The sequence below is a fragment of the Mustelus asterias genome, chromosome 6 (genome assembly GCF_964213995.1).
Source record: "Mustelus asterias chromosome 6, sMusAst1.hap1.1, whole genome shotgun sequence".
NCBI classification, from domain to species: Eukaryota; Metazoa; Chordata; class Chondrichthyes; order Carcharhiniformes; family Triakidae; genus Mustelus; species Mustelus asterias.
The window spans coordinates 108,074,823-108,095,682 of NC_135806.1; the positions used below are offsets into that span (position 1 = coordinate 108,074,823).

At 43.4% G+C, this 20,860-nt stretch overlaps 1 protein-coding gene across 1 annotated transcript in view; it reads right to left on the reverse strand.

Moving 5' to 3' along the window:
• Positions 1–315: 315 nt before the first annotated feature.
• mrps27 (mitochondrial ribosomal protein S27) overlaps positions 316–20,860 on the reverse strand; it is a 94,205-nt gene continuing 73,660 nt past the window's right edge. The window contains exons 10-11 of the mRNA XM_078214892.1: positions 10,357–10,518; positions 316–631 (exon numbers count right to left, since the gene is read on the reverse strand). Of these exons, the coding sequence (XP_078071018.1) occupies positions 392–631; positions 10,357–10,518 (402 nt within the window). The 3' untranslated portion in view covers positions 316–391. The remainder of the gene's footprint in view (positions 632–10,356; positions 10,519–20,860) is intronic.

Sequence of the window (20,860 nt, forward strand, 5' to 3'; positions counted from 1 at the left end):
CTTCTTGACACTATGAAGGTTGTATTCTCCACATGGCTGTAAGGTTGTTTCTGACCATTTTAGAAAATATTTATCCTCTTTAATATAACAGCTAATCAGAGGGTTTTCTGCAAATCACTGCCTTTTTATTTTTCAGTTCATATATGTTAGTTTACGTTTTAAAGTGAGATTAAAGTGTTATATACAGATGTTTCAGATTGAATTAGCTTGTGGAAAATGCATATTTCAGCTTTGCAAATATCAAGCAGCAAGACTCAACAAATTATTTCTATTGCTTTATAATGTTAGATAAAGAATGAAAAAATACGCATGTGCTGCAATTCATGGTACAATTTAATCAACTCAGCAGGTCAACATGGTCACTTCTACAAAAGATGGAGCATAACTAGGTTTAAGATGTGGCTTTTGCTGCTTGTCTGGCTTCTCTCTCTTGGCGAGCCTTCTCTCTCAACTCCTTCTCTCTCTGAATCAGGGCAGCACGTTCTTCTTCCCACTTTTCCAACCTCTTCTCGTAATTAAGGATCTCGCCAGCTTCAGCCGATGGGAGATTCTCTTTGACAAACTTGTCTGTCAGAGTCACTAGACTTTCCGTTTCAATCTTTGCAAGAGACTCTAGCTCTGCATAAAGTTTCTATTGAAGGAACCAAAGATATATGTTACTACCTGTAGACTATAAATCTAGAAAGGAGTTTCCATTACTCTACAATGAGGTGCACAGAAACATTATTAGGAACCGACAAAGCGTAAGGAAATTTGTGAATGCTATGAGCCAAGCAATTAGTTCTTGGCATCAGCACCAACCTTTCTCTCTCCTGATCCCTGACAAATTAATCAAAGCAATATTACTGAACTAAACAGAAGAGTTTGTCTGCAAGAGTAAGATAAACAGGAGCATTCATTTCAAAGGAAGTAACTATGCTATTAATAAAACCAAAAATGCAGAGATCATTCAGGACTGATGAAGAAAAAAGACAGGTTACATTGTTCTGGACATTCATTTGTCACCAGAACTAAAGACTGATAGATAAAGACAATTTTAGCAAGGGTGGAAACATGGAGAGACAAAGATGGGAATGGGAGTCAGGGAAAACTATTATATACATCAATCAAAGAGAGAGAATGTGGGTGTTAAAACTGTTAATGGAAAGGCATGCGTGATCCTGAGCTTTACAAATGGAAACAGAGAGGACAAAAGCAAGGAAGTTATGGTGCACCTTCATAAAACATTTGTTCAGCTTCAATTGGGTGCAGGAAAGATTCACGGGAATAGTTACAGGGATTACAGGCTTCAGTTGTGAGGATAGATTGATGAAGCTGAAGCTGTTCTCTTTAGTATTGAGAAGTTCGAGGGGAGATTTGATAGGGTGCTCAAAATCACGAGGAATCAGGATTGATTAGATAGGGAGAAAGTGTTCCCATTGGCAGAAGTTTGAGAACCACCTTGTCATTTAAGGTGAGTGGCAAAAGATGCAATAATGACATGAAAAAACTTTTTTATGCAGCAAATGATTAGGATCTGGGTCGCACTGTCTGAGAGTGCGGTGAAGTCGGATTCAAGGATGACTTTCAAAAGGGGATTGGATAGTTAACTAAAGCATAATAAAGTGCAGATTTATGGGAAAAAGGAAGGTTGAGTGCCTCTTGCTGAGAGCAGCCTCCTTCTAACAGTAGCCATATATGATTTTATGATACATGATACAGAAGATCTTTGTCTGAAGTGGCATTGGGAAGAATCAAGTTAAAACCACTGCAGAACAACAGGGAGTAAGATCAAACAATGAAAAAGACAAAAGAATGAGTAAATAGTGGCAACGGAAGAAATGCACCTTGGAGAGAATACCTCTAGATTGGAGACCCTGATCAGTGCTTGTGGAAGTTGCCAAGAACCCACTTCCTCCAGGTCCATTATCGTTTTGTGTAATGGTCCTGACTCACTTGGAACAGGTCTTGTGGCACAGTGGGTAGCGCCCCTGCCTCTAAGTCAGAGGAAGAGCCAAGAGTTCATTACGTGGAAAACAGCTTGAGCCTCAACCTAAAATCCTTCCAAACACACACAAATGGCAGGTGCTCAGAGCAGAAGAGATGCTATGATGGAAAGAACATTGGAGCCTAGATTCTACCATCACCATCTATGGCTTCAGGCTACAACATGAATGTAAAATTGCATGTTGTCACAGCAAATCGGATTCCCTGAATGATCTGTAGCACATCACCACAACTTGATCTACTTACTCCCTGTTGTTCTGCAATGGTTTTAACATAATTCTTCCCAATGGCCAGCTGCCATTGCTGTGGATCCAGCAAATCTTTATCAGGCGCCTGCACTTTTCACATCCTGCAGACATTTATAGGAATAAACAGGAAAGTGATGGGGAAAACGAGAAGAGGAGAAGAAAGACAGAGGAGAAAGAGAGCGAATAGGGAAGAGTCTAAAGAGAGGAAAGAATGTGAGCCAGAGAAAAACACAAGCTAAGAAAATAAATCAGAAAAACCAAACTAGGTAATACTGAATAATTGAAAAAACATTTTGGAAGGTCTAATACAGATAGGAAATATACAGTAAATGGCAGAACCCTTAAGAGTATTGATAGGCAAAGGGATCTGGATGTACAGGTACACAGGTCACTGAAAGTGGCAATGCAGGTGGAGAAGGTAGTCAAGAAGGCACACGGCATACTTGTCTTCATCGGCCGGGGTATTGAGTTTAAAAATTGGCAAGTCATGTTGCAGCTTTATAGAACCTTAGTGAGGCCGCACTTGGAATTTCGTGTTCAATTCTGGTCGCCACACTACCAGAAGGATGTGCGGCCACATTTGGAGTATTGTGTACAGTTCTGGTCGCCGTATTATAGGAAAGATGTGGAAGTGTTGGAAAGGGTGCAGAGGAGATTTACCAGGATGTTGCCCGGTATGGTGGGAAAATCGTATGAGGAAAGGCTGAGGGGCTTGAGGTTGTTTTCGTTAGAGAGAAGAAGGTTAAGAGGTGACTTAATAGAGGCATACAAGATGATCAGAGGATTAGATAGGGTGGATAGTGAGAGCCTTTTTCCTCGGATGGTGTTGGCTAGCACGAGGGGACATAGCTTTAAATTGAGGGGTGAGAGATATAGGACAGATGTTAGAGGTAGGTTCTTTACTCAGAGAGTAGTAAGGGCGTGGAATGCCCTGCCTGCAGCAGTGGTGGACTCGTCAACGTTGAGAGCGTTCAAGTGGTTAAACATATGGATGATATTGGAATAGTGTAGATTAGAGGGGCTTTAGATTGGTACCACTGGTCGGCGCAACATCGAGGGCCGAAGGGCCTGTACTGCGCTGTAATGTTCTATGTTCTATGTGGAGGCTTTGGAGAGGGTACAGAAAAGATTTACCAGGATGTTGCCTGGTATGGAGGGCATGAGCTATAAGGAGAGGTTGGAGAAATTTGGTTTGTTCTCACTAGAGCGACGGAGGTTGAGGGGCGACCTGATAGAAGTCTACAAGATTATGAAAGGCATGGACAGAGTGGATAGTCAGAAGCTTTTTCCCAGCGTGGAAGAGTCAATTCCTAGGGGGCACAGGTTTAAGGCGCGAGGGGCAAGGTTTAAAGGAGATGTACGAGGCAGATTTTTTACACAGAGCAATGGGTACCTGGAACTCATTGCCGGGAGAGGTAGTGGAAGCGGATACGGTAGTGACTTTTGACAAGTACATGAATAGGATGGGAATAGAGGGATATGGTCCCCGGAAGGGTAGGGGATTTTAGTTAAGTCGGACAGCATGGTCGGTGCAGGCTTGGAGTGCCGAAGGGCCTGTTCCTGTGCTGTAATTTTCTTTGTTCTTTGAGAGTGAGAGAGAGAGAGTGAGCGTGGGATTGTGAGAAACAGAGAGAGAGAGAGAGATAAAGATAGCATGTGAATCAGAAAAAGAGAAAGAGATCACCAGATTAAACCAGAAAGGGACATCAGAGGAAAGGGACAGCAGAAAAAAAACCAGACACATACATATAGAAGAATATAAAGCAAACAGGCCATCAGCTCAACTGGTCCATGCCAGTGTTTATACTTCATGAGTCTACTCCCACTCCTCTGCAGGAAACAGTACAAAGGGAAGGAGAAAGGAGAAACAGAACAAAAAGACACGTAGATTGGAACAAGAGCATGGAAAATGGAATTCATTGTGGCAAGGTGTGATTTGTCAACTTTGGTCAGAAAATTTTTTTAAATTCTTTTTTGAATGGTGAGAGACTGGGAAATGTTTATATTGACAGGGACTGGATGTTCTACTTGAAGCAATTGGTGAGGCCACACCTGGATCATGGTGAAAGTTTTAATCTGGTTACGCAAGAAAGGATGTACTTGTGGCAATGTAACAAAGGTTCACTACACTGGTTCATGGAAAGAGGGGTTTGTTCTATGCAGAGATATTAAATAGACTCGGCCTATATTCCCTGGAGTTCAGAAGAATGAGAGGTGATCTAATTGAAACATGGTAGATGCTGAGAAAATCCACCTGGTTGGGCAATCTAGAACACAGGGATACAGTTTCAGATTAAAAGGTCAACACATTAGGACAGAGATTAGGAGAAATATCTTCACTCTGAGGATCGTGGATCCTTTGGAATCTACTACCCCAGAACCAGTGGATCCCCAGTCATTGAGTATATTCAAGCCAGAGATATGTAGATTTATGGGTACAATAATGCTTCTATTACATGCTTTTCTGATCGGTATGTAGTCCATCAAGGAAGGAAGCAGTGCTGGACCAAATCCCAGGGAATGAAATTGGGCAAGTGGAGCATGTTTCACTCTGGGAGTAGTTAGGAAACAGTAATCACAATATTGGGTTATGAGTAGTAATGGAAAAAGACATGGAAAAATCAAATGTTATAATACTCCACTAGAGCGTCAAGTACGGTGGCACAGTCAGTGGTTAGCCCTGCTGCCTCACAGCGCCAGGGACCCAGGTTCAATTCCGACCTCAGGTCACAGTCTGTGTGGAGTTTGCACTTTCTCCCCGTGTCTGCGTGGTTTTCCTCCGGGTGCTCCTGTTTCCTCCCACAGTCCAAAGATGTGTGCAGGTTAGGTTGATTGGCCATGCTAAATTGCCCCTTAGTGTCAGAGGGATTAGCAGGGTAAATGTGTGGTGTTATCAGAATAGGGCCTGGGTGGGATGTGGTCAGTACAGATTTGATGGGCCGAATGGCCTCCTTCAGTACTATAGGGATTCTATGATTCTAGAGGATGGCTAATGAGGGGATAAGGGATTTGGGCTCCGATGGATTGTTATCAGAGATTGGCAGGGTAAAACAGTAAATAAGTAATGGGAGTTTTTCAAAAAGAGGAGATTGCTTGGGGACCAACTCTACACATCCTGTAAAAGAAAAGGAAGGCCTCCAAAAATAGAGAACTGTGGCTGATTATCTATGTGGAGATTAAAGAGAAACTGACAAAAGAGGGCCTTGATCATAATTGAGTAAAAAAAAGTTTATTTATTAGTGTCACAAGTAGGCTTACATTCACACTGCAATGAAGTTACTCTGAAAATCCCCCAGTTGCCTCACTCCAGTGCCTGTTCGGGTACACTGAGGGAGAATTTAGCATGGTCAATGCACCTAACCTGCACATCTTTGGACTGTGGGAGGAAACCGGAGCACCCGTGGGAGAATATGCAAACTCCACACAGACAGTGACCCAACCCGGGAATCGAACGTAGGTCCCTGGCGCTGTGAGGCAGCAGTGCTAACCACTGTGCCAGTGTCGCCCCGAGTGGCAATTGGCAATAATTGTGGCACGGTTGCGCAGTGGTTAGCACTGCTACCTCACAGCGGTGGGGACCTGGGTTTGATTCCCAGCTTGGGTCACTGTCCGTGTGGAGTCTGCATGTTCTCACAATGTCTGCGTGGGTTTCCTCCCACAGGCCGAAAGAGGTGCTAGTTAGGTGCATTGGCCGTGCTAAATTCTCCCTCAGTGTACCCGAACAGGCACCGGAGTGTGGTGACTCGGGGATTTTCACAGTAACTTCATTGCCGTGTTAATGTAAGTAAGGAACTAAACTGAATACAACAAATAGAGGGAGGAGTGGAAAAGGGAAATAAGACAGGCAAATAGAGACTATGAGAATAGGTTTGTAGGTAATATAAAAGGGAACTCAAAATTATTTTCCACACATAAATTCTAAAAGGATAGTCAAAGGAATGGCGGGGCTGATTCAGATCATATAGTATGGAGGAAGGGTCTAAATGGCTACATTGTACCGGTCTCCACTAACGTATAGGATGTTGACAATGTTACAATAAAGGAGAAGAGAGTGGAGAAATTGGACGGGTTGAAATTGGATAAAGTGCAAGCACTTTAGAGATTGCTAGCTCTCAAGATAGTAAAGTCATTTGGTCTGGATGGAATGCACACAAGGTTGCCGAGGAGAGTGAGGGATGCAAATAGCAGATGCTTTGGTCACAATCTTCCAATGCTCTCCTGATATGGAGGTGTTGCCAGAGAATGGGAGGGTTGTAAATGTTACACCCTTGTTAAAAAAAGGTAAGGAGGCCTGGTAACTATTGGTCAGTCAATGGGGAATCGGCCCGTCATGTCTGCACCGGCTCTCCAGACGAGCATTATGGTTCAGTGCTATTCTCCCGCCTTTTCCGCATAATCCTGCATGTTTTTTCTATTCAAATAATCATCGAACATCCTCTTGAATGCCTCGGTTGAACCTGCCTCCACCACACTTCCAGGCAGTGCATTCCAGATCCCAACAAGACGCTAGGTGAAGATGATTTTCCTCACATCTCATTTGCTTCTTTTGCAAATCAATTTAACTCTGTGCCCTCTCGTTCATGATCCTTTTACAAGTGGGAACTGTTTCTCCCTATCTACTCTGTCTAGCCCCCCTCATGATTTTCAACACCTCTCTTATCAGATCTCCTTTTAGCCTCCTCCTCTCCAAGGAGACCAGTCTCAACTTCTCCAATCATTCTTCATAACAGAAGTTTCTCATCCCTGGAACCATTCTTGTAAACCTTTTCCGCACTCTTTCCAATGCGTTCACATCCTATAGTATGGCACCCAGAACTGTACACAATATTCCAGTGTTTTCAATTTCAGCATAACCTCCTTGCTCTTGTACTTGATCCCCCTATTAATAAAGCCCAGAGTTTTTATGATTTATTAACTGCTCTCTCCATCTGTCCTGCCACTTTTAAGGACTTAAACACGTTTAAACCCAGGTCCTCCTGCTCCTGCATTCTCTTTTCGAGTTGTACCCTTTATTTTTTGTCTCTCCATGCTCTTTTTTACCAAAGTGAATCACCTCATACTTCTCTGTATTGAACTTTATCTACTATCTATCTGCCCACTCCAACAACCTATGTCCTTTTGAAGTTGTGCACTGTCCTCCTCACAGTTTACAATTGTTCCGAGGTTTGTATCATCAATGGGTAAAATTAAGTTGCACATTTAAAAATATGGGTGAATAACTGAAAGTCAGCATGGATTTGTTGAAGGCAGACCATCTTTAACTAACCTAATTAAGTTTCTCGATGAAGTTATGGAGCGAATTAATGCGAATAATGCAATTGATGTTGGTATTTAGACTTTTAAAAGGCACTTGATAAAATGTCAGTAAAGTTAATGCCCATGCAATTAAAGGGGCACTAACTGCATGGAAACAAGTCGGCAAAGAGGCACAAAGCAGATAGTAGTGGCGAATAGTTACGATTTTTTTATTCATTCAAGAGATGCTGGCGTCACTGGCCAGGCCAGCATTTATTATCCATCCCTAGTTGCCCCTGAGAAGGTGGTGAACTGCCTTCCTAAACCACTGCAGTTCTTGCAGTGTAGGTATACCTACAGTGCTGTTAGGGAGAGAGTTCCATGATTTTCACCCAGTAGCAGTGAAGGAGTGGTGATACATTTCCAAGTCAGGATGGTGTGTGCCTTGGAGGGGAACTTCCAGTTGGGTTTGGAAGGTGCTGCCTAAGGAGCCTTGGTGAGTTCCTGCCGTGGTAGATGGTATACACTGCTGCTCCTGCACGTCAGTGGTACATGGATGTTTGTGGAAGGGGTAGCAATCAAGTGGACTGCTTTGTCCTGGATGGTGTCAAATGTCTTGAGTGTTGTTGGAACTGCACTCATCCAGGCAAGTGGACAGTTTTCCATCACACTCCTGACTTGTGCTTTTAGATTGTGGACAGGTTTTGGGGGGAGCGATCAGGAGGTTAGTTGCCTGCCGCACAATTCCTCGTTCCTCACCTCTGAGCTGCTCTTGTAGTCAGCAGTATTTATACGGCTGGTCCACTTCAGTTTCTGCTCAATGGTAACCCTCAGGATGTTGATAGTGGGGAACTCATGCAGTATAATTCTATGATTCTTACCAGCAGGATTCTGTGTACTTACTAAAACTAACGCTGCACAATTAGGATTTGCTCTGCACTCAACCGGGGCACTAATTAAAAAACAAAATAAAATCCCCAGAGATTCCCACACTTACCACCCACTTTCCCTCTGCACCTCTGCACAAGCTGCATCTGGTTTGTACAAACTGCCTCACCCTCCCACTGAATGAGACTGCGTTACTCACTTTGGTCACTGTTATGATCACACTTTGAAATCTTCATATTCCTTAAAACTTAATAACAGTGGGTCTGACCAAGAGTAAAACACTCAGCTGATCACAACTGAAAAATGTTAAGCGTGTTCCTTTATGAAATGATCAATTATTTTCCTGACTTTTTCACTAACGTTCACAGTGATGAAACACAAACATCCAACGGTACTCTCTCGTGGCGTATTAGCTCACACCTACTCTTTAGCAAACAGAGGAAAATATTGTCCCTAGCGTTTAGTGGCAGCTCAGGTATTAACTTAAGTTGGAGGTTTCTCGTCACTCCACAGAGGGTTCATCAGTTTCAACAGGCAGAAAGATTAAGCACTTTTTGAGTCTAAATATTCTCTCACAACAAGCTAAAGCACTTGGTCACATAGCATTGGCTCATCTTCTAATCAAAAAATAGTCTGGAGCGACACTGCTCTGATCAGAAAATTATTTTTTCCTCCAATTAATAACATTAATATCCTTTACAAAGCAATCATTAAGTACCTAGCCTTTGATTTAAATGGGAAATAGTATGTTGAAAGGCAAAGTAAGATCCAAGGCCTTGCATTGTTTACCTCGGATTGTGGCAGTTACAGGAAAACAAACGAAATAAATATATGTTCCAACAGTACACAGCATCATAAACCGGCACTTATTCCCCTTATGTACTTGCAGCAAATAAAGTAATGAGCTGTCTTTATGAAAATAATTGAATTTCACTTCATGCAATTATGAATATTAAAAATAAAGTAAATTGTTAAAATATCACATTCAACAGGCTCAAATGTAGGTAGGCCTGAGCAATGACAAAATATTAAATACAAGCTTCTTTCTAGGTTACGAGCACAAACCAACTGATTGGTTAAATACATTTCTCTGAAATATAGTATATGCTTCATACCTTCTCATTCATACACAGCTTGTGATAGAATAGTGTTACAAAATTAATGTATTGTTGTTCCTTTTATTGACTAAATCCCATTTCTCAGTCAGTAGGATGTGATTATATCTTGCTTTGCAATCGAGTGTCAACACAACAGCAAATTAATAATTAACCGCAGGGTATCTTGGTGCACTAGTCCGGTCAGTTAGAAGTAGCTCAACGCAGCACAACATATGGGCCTTTAAGAAGAGTTGTCATTGTTGACAACACAACTATGATTGACCCCAAAAAATCTATAACGACATGTGGCAGATCCCTGCAGAGCAAAAATGCAAGGCCTTGGATCTTACTTTGCCTTTCAACATACTATTTCCCATTTAAATCAAAGGCTAGGTACTTAATGATTGCTTTGTAAAGGATACTAATGTTACAAATTGGGGGAAAAAATAATTTCCTGATCAGAGCAGTGTCGCTCCAGACTATTTTTTAATTAAAAGATGAGCCAATGCAATGTTACCAAGTGCTTTAGTTTGTTGTGAGAGAATATTAAGCAATCTCAATCAAAAAAACCTGAGGAAAACAGCCTTCAAAGTCAGAAACACATTTTACACCAGCAGATATTCAGGATATTGGCAGTGTTAAAAAAAAATCACATTAGACATAAAACTACATTTTCTTCAGTTGTTACTGCATAAAGGCCTATCTATGAAGGTTTGAGATTAGGTTCGTAAACAAAGTTATACATTAGGGATACTGGAAAGGAGTATTTAATGTAACAGTGATTTCCGACTCTCCCGGGACAGTTTTCCATTGTCACCTTGTACAAATTTTTCCTGGGTGGGGAATGATTAGGAATTCACATATGCAAGATGGAAAGAACATTGCCATTTTTTCAAAACTACCTTAAATTTGTTCAAGTAGTCTGCAAGCTTTGATTTTTCATTATCATCATCGTCATTGTCATCGAACGCAGAATCTTGTTTTGTTTCCTGTGATTCATCTGTCACCATGGATTCACTGGTCTCAGATGCAGCTATCTCCAAAATGGTTGCCATGGCATCCACCTGTAGAAAATGAGCAAAAATCTCCAGTGACTTCACCAGCTAATAAATCAGCATTCGTGGTCGGTGTTTTGGTGACTATGCTCCAATACCTTGATTTACTACGACTCCTTAGTTGACTAAGACGCCTAGACCTCTTTCAATTTCGCCTGTAACTGTGTCAAAAAATATTCGTGGAATATATTTTTCTTTCCACGTGCAACATTTATCATTTATCTGCACTAAATTTCATCTGTTAGGATTCTGCCCACTTAGATATCTTGTCCAACTCATTTCTGACCTAAAACAGAAAATGCTGGAAAATCTCAGCAGATCTGACAGCATCTGTGGAGAGAGAATAGAGCTCTGATGAAGGGTCATCTCGACTCGAAATGTTGGCTCTATTCCCTCTCCACATATGCTGTCAGACCTGCTGAGATTTTCCAGCATTTTCTGTTGTTGTTTTTGTTTCAGATTCCAGCATCCGCAGTGTTTTTCTTTTATCATTTCTGTCCTCCTAGTTTAGTATCATTTATAATTTGGTTTCTTATTCATATAAATTCGAAACAGCTGTCCTCCCAATATTGAAGTTTATCTATTCTGTCCAGAACCCTCATCATTTTGAACATCTCTTAACCTTCTCTTTTCCAAGGAGAACAGTCCCAGCTTTACCAATCTACACATCGAACTGAAGTTCCACATCCCTGGAACCATTCTCGTGAATCTTTCTGTGTCCTCTCGAATGCCTTCACACCTTTCCCAAAGTCTGGTACTCAGAACTGAACATAATACACCAGTCGAGGCTGAACCAATGTTTTACACAGATTTATCAAGCGATCCTGCTAGCAGATGAATCAAGAACATTTATGCTCTTTATTGTTATTCATTTATCTGTAATTTTTGAATGAACGAATAATGTACACAAAACAAATTTTGGCATGGACAATACAGTGAAATTGAATGAACTTATCAAATTTAAATACACTCAATCTAATGCCTCTCCTTTATCAATTTTTAGCCCAACCACTTACTTTCCCCCAATTACTTTCTCTGTCACAGTGAGTTGGGCGGCATCTTCAACCTTGGTAAAGACAGATGCAAAGCATTCAGTTTATTTCTCAGCCAGGTTCCTTCCTACATGTGTAATTCCCCTGTAAGATTCCTAATCAGCCCATTCCTTGTTTTACTACCCCCCTCCCCCTTTTATCATTTGTGAGTTCATACAAGACTATTAGATTTCCATTGGGTTGGCTGACTTCTCTCCTTATCCTCTGTCTTTGCTCCATTTACAGATGCATCATAGAAAGCATGCTTTCTGGTTGTATCACAGATTGGAATGGCTCAACAAAGAACAAAGAACAATACAGCACAGGAACAGGCACTTCGGCCCTCCGAGCCCGCGCCGCTCCCCGGTCCAGGATTGAATCCTGAATCCAGGATCCCCGCCCAATTTTCCAGCCTATCTACATACCAATATCCTATCCACCGAGCTGTCCCTCACAGCTACGATGCTTTGTTCATCACAACCTATTAACTCACCCCCACCCCCCCATTCCAGACCATGTGATCTCCAGGGAGAGGCGAAAACCCAGAGTGAAAACCCCAGGGCCAATATGGGGAAAAAAAAATCTGGGAAATTCCTCTCCGACCCCCTGAGGCGATCGAAACGAGTCCAGGAGATCACACTGGCCCTGATCGGAAAATGCTTCCCAACCCTAGTCATTTCCACTTCCACGAACACCATATGAATTCCCTGCCCCCGAGACAGGTTCCCAACTATCCGCAGTCTCGCTCTGTACTGGCACCAGCAAGATGATCATAGAATGAAGCCTTGAAACGAGAAACAAGGAACAATTAGCCCGCGCCGCTCCCTGGTCCAAACTAGACCACTCTTTTGTATCCCTCCATTCCCACTCCGTTCATATAGCTGTCTAGATAAGTCTTAAACGTTCCCAGTGTGTCCGCCTCCACCACCTTGCCCGGCAACACATTCCAGGCCCCCACGACCCTCTGTGTGAAATATGTCCTTCTGATATCTGTGTTAAACCTCCCCCCCCTTCACCTTGAACCTATGACCCCTCGTGAACGTCACCACCGACCCGGGGAAAAGCTTCCCACCGTTCACCCTATCTATGCCTTTCATAATTTTATACACCTCTGTTAAGTCTCCCCTCATCCTCCGTCTTTCCAAGGAGAACAACCCCAGTTTCCCCAATCTCTCCTCATAACCAAGCCCCTCCATACCAGGCAACATCCTGGTAAACCTCCTCTGTACTCTCTCCAAAGCCTCCACGTCCTTCTGGTAGTGTGGCGACCAGAACTGGACGCAGTATTCCAAATGCGGCCGAACCAATGTTCTATACATCTGCAACATCAGACCCCAACTCTTATACTCTATGCCCCGTCCTATAAAGGCAAGCATGCCATATGCCTTCTTCACCACCTTCTCCACCTGTGACGTCACCTTCAAAGATCTGTGGACTTGCACACCCAGGTCCCTCTGCGTCTCTACACCCTTTATGGTTCTTCCATTTATCGTGTAGCTCCTCCCTACATTATTCCCACCAAAATGCATCACTTCGCATTTATCAGGATTGAACTCCATCTGCCATTTCCTTGCCCAAATTTCCAGCCTATCTATATCCTTCTGTAGCCTCTGACAATGTTCCTCACTATCTGCAAGTCCTGCCAGTTTTGTGCCGTCCGCAAACTTACTGATCACCCCAGTTACTCCTTCTTCCAGATCATTTATATAAATCACAAACAGCAGAGGTCCCAATACAGAGCCCTGCGGAACACCACTAGTCACAGGCCTCCAGCCGGAAAAAGACCCTTCCACTACCACCCTCTGTCTTCTATGACCAAGCCAGTTCTCCACCCATCTAGCCACCTCCCCCTTTATCCCATGGGATCCAACCTTTTTCACTAGCCTACCATGAGGGACTTTGTCAAACGCTTCACTAAAGTCCATATAGACAACATCCACGGCCCTTCCTTCGTCAACCATTTTGGTCACTTCTTCAAAAAACACCACCAGGTTAGTGAGGCATGACCTCCCTCTCACAAAACCATGCTGGCTATCGTTAATGAGTTTATTCCTTTCTAAATGCGCATACATCCTATCTCTAAGAATCTTCTCCAACAACTTCCCCACCACGGATGTCAAGCTCACCGGCCTATAATTACCCGGGTTATCCTTCCTACCCTTCTTAAATAACGGGACCACATTGGCTATCCTCCAATCCTCTGGGACCTCACCTGCGTGCAGTGACGAGACAAAGATTTGCGTCAGAGGCCCAACGATTTCACCTCTCGTCTCCCTGAGCAGCCTTGGATAGATTCCATCAGGCCCTGGGGATTTGTCAGTCTTTATATTCTCTAACAAACCTAACACTTCCTCCTTTGTAATGGAGATTTTCTCCAACGGTTCAACACTCCCCTCAGAGACACTCCCAGTCAACACATCCCTCTCCTTTGTGAATACCGATGCAAAGTATTCATTTAGGATCTCCCCTACTTCTTTGGGCTCCAAGCATAAGTCCCCACTTTTGTCCCTGAGAGGTCCGATTTTTTTTTTTCCTTCCAGAGCTCCTGCTCTGCCCAAGACCGCAAGAAACAACAAAAGGTTGTGAATGTAGCCCAATCCACCACGTAAACCAGCCACCCATCCATTGACTCTGTCTACACTTCCTGCTGCCTCGGCAAAGCAGCCAGCATAATTAAGGACCCCACGCACCCTGGACATTCTCTCTTCCACCTTCTTCCTTCGGGAAAAAGATACAAAAGTCTGAGGTCACGTACCAACCGACTCAAGAACAGCTTCTTTCCTGCTGCTGTCAGACTTTTGAATGGACTTACCTTGCACTAAGTTGATCTTTCTCTACACCCTAGCTATGATTGTAACACTACATTCTGCACTCTCTCGTTTCCTTCTCAATGAACAGTATGCTTTGTCTGTATAGCGTGCAAGAAACAATATTTTTCACTGTATACTAATACATAAAAACATAAGATCTAGGAGCAGGAGTAGGCCAGCTGGCCGCTCGAGCCTGCTCCACCATTCAATAAGATCAAGGCTGATCTTTTTTGGACTCAGCTCCACTTACCCACCCGCTCACCATAATCCTTAATTCCTTTACTGTTCAAAGATTTATCTATCCTTGCCTTAAAAACATTCAATGAGGTGGTCTCAGCTGCTTCACTGGGCAGGAAATTCCACAGATTCACAACCCTTTGGGCGAAGAATTTCCTCCTCAACTCAGTCCTAAATCTGCTCCCCCTTATTTTGAGGCTATGCCCCCTAGTTCTAGTTTCACCCGCCAGTGGAAACAATTTCCCTGCTTCTGTCTTATCTATTCCCTTCATAATCTTATATGTTTCTATAAGATCTCCCCTCATTCTTCTGAATTCCAATGAGTATTGCCCCAGTCTACTCAGTCTCTCCTCATAAGCCAACCTTCTCAACTCCGGAATCAACCTAGTGAATCTCCTCTGCACTCCCTCCAGTGCCAATATATCCTTTCTCAAGTAAGGAGACTAAAACTATACACAGTACTCCAGGTGTGGCCTCACCAGCACTTTATACAGCTGCAACATAACCTTGCTGTTTTTAAACTCCATCCCTCTAGCAATAAAGGTCAAAATTCCATTTGCCTTCTTAATTACTTGCTGCACCTGCAAACCAACTCCTTGAGATTCCTGCACAAGGACACCCAGGTCCCTCTGCACAGCAGCATGCTGCAATTTCTTACCATTTAAATAATAGTCCATTTTGCTGTTATTTCTACCAAAATGGATGACCTCACATTTATCAACATTGTACTCCATCTGCCAGACACCTCACCCACTCACTTAGATTATCTATATCCCTTTGAAGACTTTGTGTAAAACGTAAACAATTGCGGTCCCAACACTGATCCCTGAGGCACACCACTAGTCACTGATCGCCAACCAGAAAAACACCCATTTACCCCCACTCTATTATTGTCACTGCATGTGACAATAATTAATCAAATCAAATTTATTTCTTTCCTTTGAATCTTCCACAGCCTTGAATTCAGTATCATATTAGTTTTTCTTAATCTCTTAAATTTTTGACTTTGAAATTCAGACATAGAATTTTTTAGGGAGAATTGCCCCCACTAAGTGCCGAATTTGCATAAAAACTGAAGTAATTCCGGCTGTTTTTTTAAGCAGGATTTTCAAAATGAATCTCTCCCACTCTTGTGCACTGCAGAGTGCCTCAGGGAGATTCACGTTGAAAATCCAGGGGAGGGGGCCTATTCCTGCTGGAGTGACCGGCAGCATAGCGCTGAGCAGGCCACTGCATATGTGCCGATCTGTCAGAGTGGAGATCGGCGCTTGCGCCGTGGTCCCGCATGCTGGCCTCCCGATCACCGGCCAGCCCCCTGACCCCCCCCCATCGCTGGTTGTGAAACCGCCCCCCCCCCCCCCGATCGCTAACCTCCTGGACCTCTGCAGGCCAACCCTGATGTCCCACCTACCCCTACCCCCATCCCCAGGCAGTCCCAATACAAAGAACAAAGAACAATACAGCACAGGAACAGGCCCTTCGGCCCTCCAAGCCCGCGCCGCTCCCTGGTCCAAACTAGACCATTCTTTTGTATCCCTCCATTCCCTCTCCGTTCATATGGCTGTCTAGATAAGTCTTAAACGTTCCCAGTGTGTCCACCTCCACCACCTTGCCTGGCAGCGCATTCCAGGCCCCCACCACCCTCTGTGTAAAATATGTCTGCCTGATATCTGTGTTAAACCTCCCCTTCAATCTCCCCGGAACGCCCCATTAGGCCCTGCCCCCTCGGCACTGCCCAATGCCTGATGGTCAGTGCAAAGGTGCCCCCTGGGCATTGCCACTGTGCCCCTTAGGCAGTGCCAGGGGGCCAGTGGGCAATGTCCAGAGGGCACCCTCCTTACCTGCAACCTCCTGGGGGGCCTCCATGGCCTCCCTTCACTCCAGCGCTGTTGTAAATCCCGCTGGAGTGAACTGCTCCTGGTCTGAGGAGCGGGGGAGGGACTTCAGTCCAGGGCCCGCTAATTCGAATTTAAACATGGAAATCAGCTCCGTGCCTCCGCTAAACAGCCTCCGTTGATATCTTCCAGCCCATTGCGCTGCTAGAGTTCGCCTAGTGAATTTCCTTTGGACTGCCTCCAATGTTACGATATCATTTTTAAGGTAAGGGGACCAAAACTGTACACAGTATTCCATGTGAGTCCTCACCAACACCCTGTACAATTACAACAAAACCTCCCTATTTTTAAACCCCAACCCCTTTGCAACTAAGGACAAAATGCCGTTTGCCTTCTTAACTACTGCCTGTTAGCTTTTTGTGATTCATGCACCAGAACACCTATAGGTCCCTCTGCACTTCACTCACATGCAGTCTCTCTCCATTTAGATAAATCTGCCTTTTGATTCCTCCTACCAAAGTGCATAGAGTCATGGAGGTTTACAGCATGGAAATAGGCCCTTCGGCCCAACTTGTCCATGCCGCCCTTTCTTTTTTATATTCCCTAAGCTAATCCCAATTGCCCGCATTTGGCCCATATCCCTCTGTACCCATCGTACCCATGTAGCTATCTAAATGCTTTTTAAAAGACAAAATTGTACCCGCCTCTACTACGACCTCTGGCAGCTTGTTCCAGACACTCACCACCCTCTGTATGAAAAAATTGCCCCTCTGGACACTTTTGTATCTCTCCCCTCTCACCTTAAACCTATGCCCTCTAGTTTTAGACTCCCCTACCTTTGGGAAAAGATATTGACTATCTAGCTGATCTGTGCCCCTTATTATTTTATAGACCTCTATAAGATCACCCCTCAGCCTCCTACGCTCCAGAGAAAAAAGTCCCAGCCTCTCCTTATAACTCAATCCATCAAGTCCCGGTAGCATCCTAGTAAATCTTTTCTGCACTCTTTCTAGTTTAATAATATCCTTTCTATAATAAGGTGACCAGAATTGCACACAGTATTCCAAGTGTGGCCTTACCAATGTCTTGTACAACTTCAACAAGACATTCTAACTCCTGTATTCAATGTTCTGACCGATGAAACCAAGCATGCCAAATGCCTTCTTCACCACTCTGTCCACCTGTGACTCCACATTCAAGGAGTTATGAAGATGTACCCCTTGATCTCTTTGTTCTGTAACTCTCCCCAACACCCTACCATTAACTGAGTAAGTCCTGCCCTGGTTCAATCTACCAAAATGCATCACCTCGCATTTGTCTAAATTAAACTCCATTTGCCATTCGTCAGCCCACTGGCCCAATTGATCAAGCATGACCTCACACTTGTCCACATTAAACTCCAATTGTCAGGTTTTCCCCCAGTCACCCAATCTATCTATCTATATCCCATTGCAGAATCACAATATCCTCATCACAACATGCCCTTCCACCTATAGTGGCATAGTCAGTGGACTAGTAATCCAGAGACCCAATGTAATGCAGATGGTGAAATTTGAATTCAGTAAAAATCTGGAATTAAAAATCTAATATTGTAAAAACTTATCTGGTTTACGAATGGAAATCCGCCATCCTTACCTGGCCCAGCCTACATGTGACTTCTAAATGCCTCCTCAAGGGCAATTAGGAATGGGCAATAAATGCTAGCCCAGTCAGCGATGCCCACATCCCATGAAAGAATTTTTTAAAACTATCATTTTCAGCTCAAGTGGTCAAAGGACTCTTAATTTGCTCTTTGACGTTATTCCCTGCAAGCTGCAAGCGGTACTACTGAGTGACCTACTCAGCTATCTGCAGCTTTACATGATAGGAAATAAATATCTGTAGACACTTCCAAATGTGCTTTATTGGAGACAAAGAGTAACATAGGGAAAGTACAAAGGGATATAAAGTTAAAAAAAACTCCATTTCAGAATGGGGTGATCGTAGATAAAACAAGAGGACATTTTGTTGGCCCATTATCAAACTGGGAAGCCATGTTTGGCAGGCACTCAGTGAGTCGACAAGCGTGCCTCGCCAGTGCCAATCAAGGATGATAAGGGCTTTTCTTCAATATGAGGCCACAGGCTACACCGTACAACAAAAATGTCATGGTGACATTTTTTCTATGTGCTAAGCACTATGTTCTCTACAACTAATCTGGTTGAATTTCACTTCCAAGATATGGTGACGGGGGTGGTGGGGAGCTGTTTAAATGAAGAGCTTTTTTATCCACCTCCCTTAGTCATTTGAAAGCTCAAATCATTTCTAAAAAAGGAATAATTTCAAGCTTTGAGTTAGCTTGCCACAGGGTCATGAATTAAGATCTCAAAGTTGAAACTTACGAGGCCAGGATGCTTGAAGTGCTTTAACTTCTGCAGTACCACAGTTTCTCCGGAAATATATAAAGAACCATCCATTTGTAAGATCCATCAGCACTTTCTTTTGTTACAAAGGGATATGGTAACATAATATTTAACTTCCACCTCAGTTGGCGAGATTTTGAGGTGAATAGCAAAGGAACGCCACTCACTGTTCACCTCAAAGCAAGCTGCTCACAATGAGCTAGTGACCAGTGTGGCCTGGTTTCCCTTTTCCCGATATCAGTTTAAATTTAGTGTCAAGTCAAGGGGATTTCTTGGCAACCGCATGATGCCAGTAAACAGATAAGCAGCCAATCACATTGAAGTATTTACACACAGCAAGCAGAAAGGGTTAGCATTGCTGCCTCACAGCGCCAAGGACCCCGGGGTCGATTCCCAGCTTGGGTCACTGTCTGTGTGGAGTTTGCACATTCTCCCCGTGTCTGCATGGGTTTCCTCCGGTGCTCCGGTTTTCTCCCACAGTCCGAAAACGTGCAGGTTAGGAACATTGGCCATGTTAAATTCTCCCTCAGCGTACCCGAACAGGTGCCGGAGTGTGGGGACTAGGGGATTTTCACAGTAACTTCATTGCAGTGTGAATGTAGGCCTACTTGTGACTAATAAATTAACTTAAACTTTAAACTTTAATTTTAAGTTAAAAACAATTAGATACCCTTCATTTAATTTAAATTTTCAGATCTCAGAATTTATGTTGATGCTTGAAATTAGATAGAAGCCAAACTATCAATATAAACAGACAATTAAAAAATCAAAAATGCAGAATTTTAAAAAATCATAATGCAGAAATTTGATGTGAAAATATAAACTTAGCTTTTCAAGGTCAGTGAGAGTGTTTAGCAATAATCACTAAATTACTGCTGGTAAATTTGGTGAGAGTGGAAATTTGGTGCAGAGGAGGTTGGGGGAGGTTCTGTTTCTGCCTCCATAAGCTATGGTGGACTGTGTAAGCTTAAGGCTTTGAGTATTTTAAAATTTTGTCCAGTTTTTTTAGTGTTTAGTGTAAGTTGTGTAGCAAAAAAACAAACTTAATAAGAAACTAAAAAGCACATATAAATAATCTAGACTAGGTTGCAGTACATCAGGTCACACGTCTGGACTGCAGTATGTTGGGGGGTGTTTGTAGACAGCAAGACTGTCCTAAGAAAACGCATCTGCAACTCTCCAAGTCACAGACTGCCCTGACTTACAACTATGTTACTCTTCTTTCACTGTCGCTGAGTTAAAATCCTGCAACTCCCTTCTGAACAACACTGTGGGTGTACTTACACCACATGGACTGGAGAGAATCATAGAATCATAGAAACCCTACAGTGCAGAAAGAGGCCATTTGGCCCATCGAGTTTGCACCGACCACAATCCCACCCAGGCCCTACCCCCATATCCCAACATATTTTACCTGCTAATCACATCTAGGGACACTAAGGGGCAATTTTTTAGCATGGCCAATCAACCTAACCCGCACATCTTTGGACTGTGGGAGGAAACCGGAGCACCCGGAGGAAACCCACGCAGACACGAGGAGAATGTGCAAACTCCACACAGTGACCCAAGCCGGGAATCGAACCCAGTTCCCTGGAGCTGTGAAGCAGCAGTGCTAACCACTGTGCTACCATGCCGCCCAGAGGTTCAGGAAGGTGACTAATCATCACCTTCTCAAGGGCAATTGGTGCTGGCCTAGACAGGAATACCCTCATCTCATGAATGAATTTTTTAAAAAGCTGAAATTCCAGTTATACCTCATTCAACAAGGTATAACTTTTTCAAGGGTTTTCACAGTCAAGCCAACAGCATTGCATTTCCTATTGATTGCTGTTGGGGGAGGGGGGGGTGGTCCGCAGGGATGACCCAACAGCGTGAGAACAGACTCATTTCTTCGTTCTGGGAATGAGTGCATATTCCGACTCCAGCTTTGCTGTCATTGCCACCACAAAATGCAGGCCATTTGCTACAATACTATAAATGATACTGTCAGAGTACACTGGCCCCAGCACTTGTAAACAAATAATAAAAACATTTTA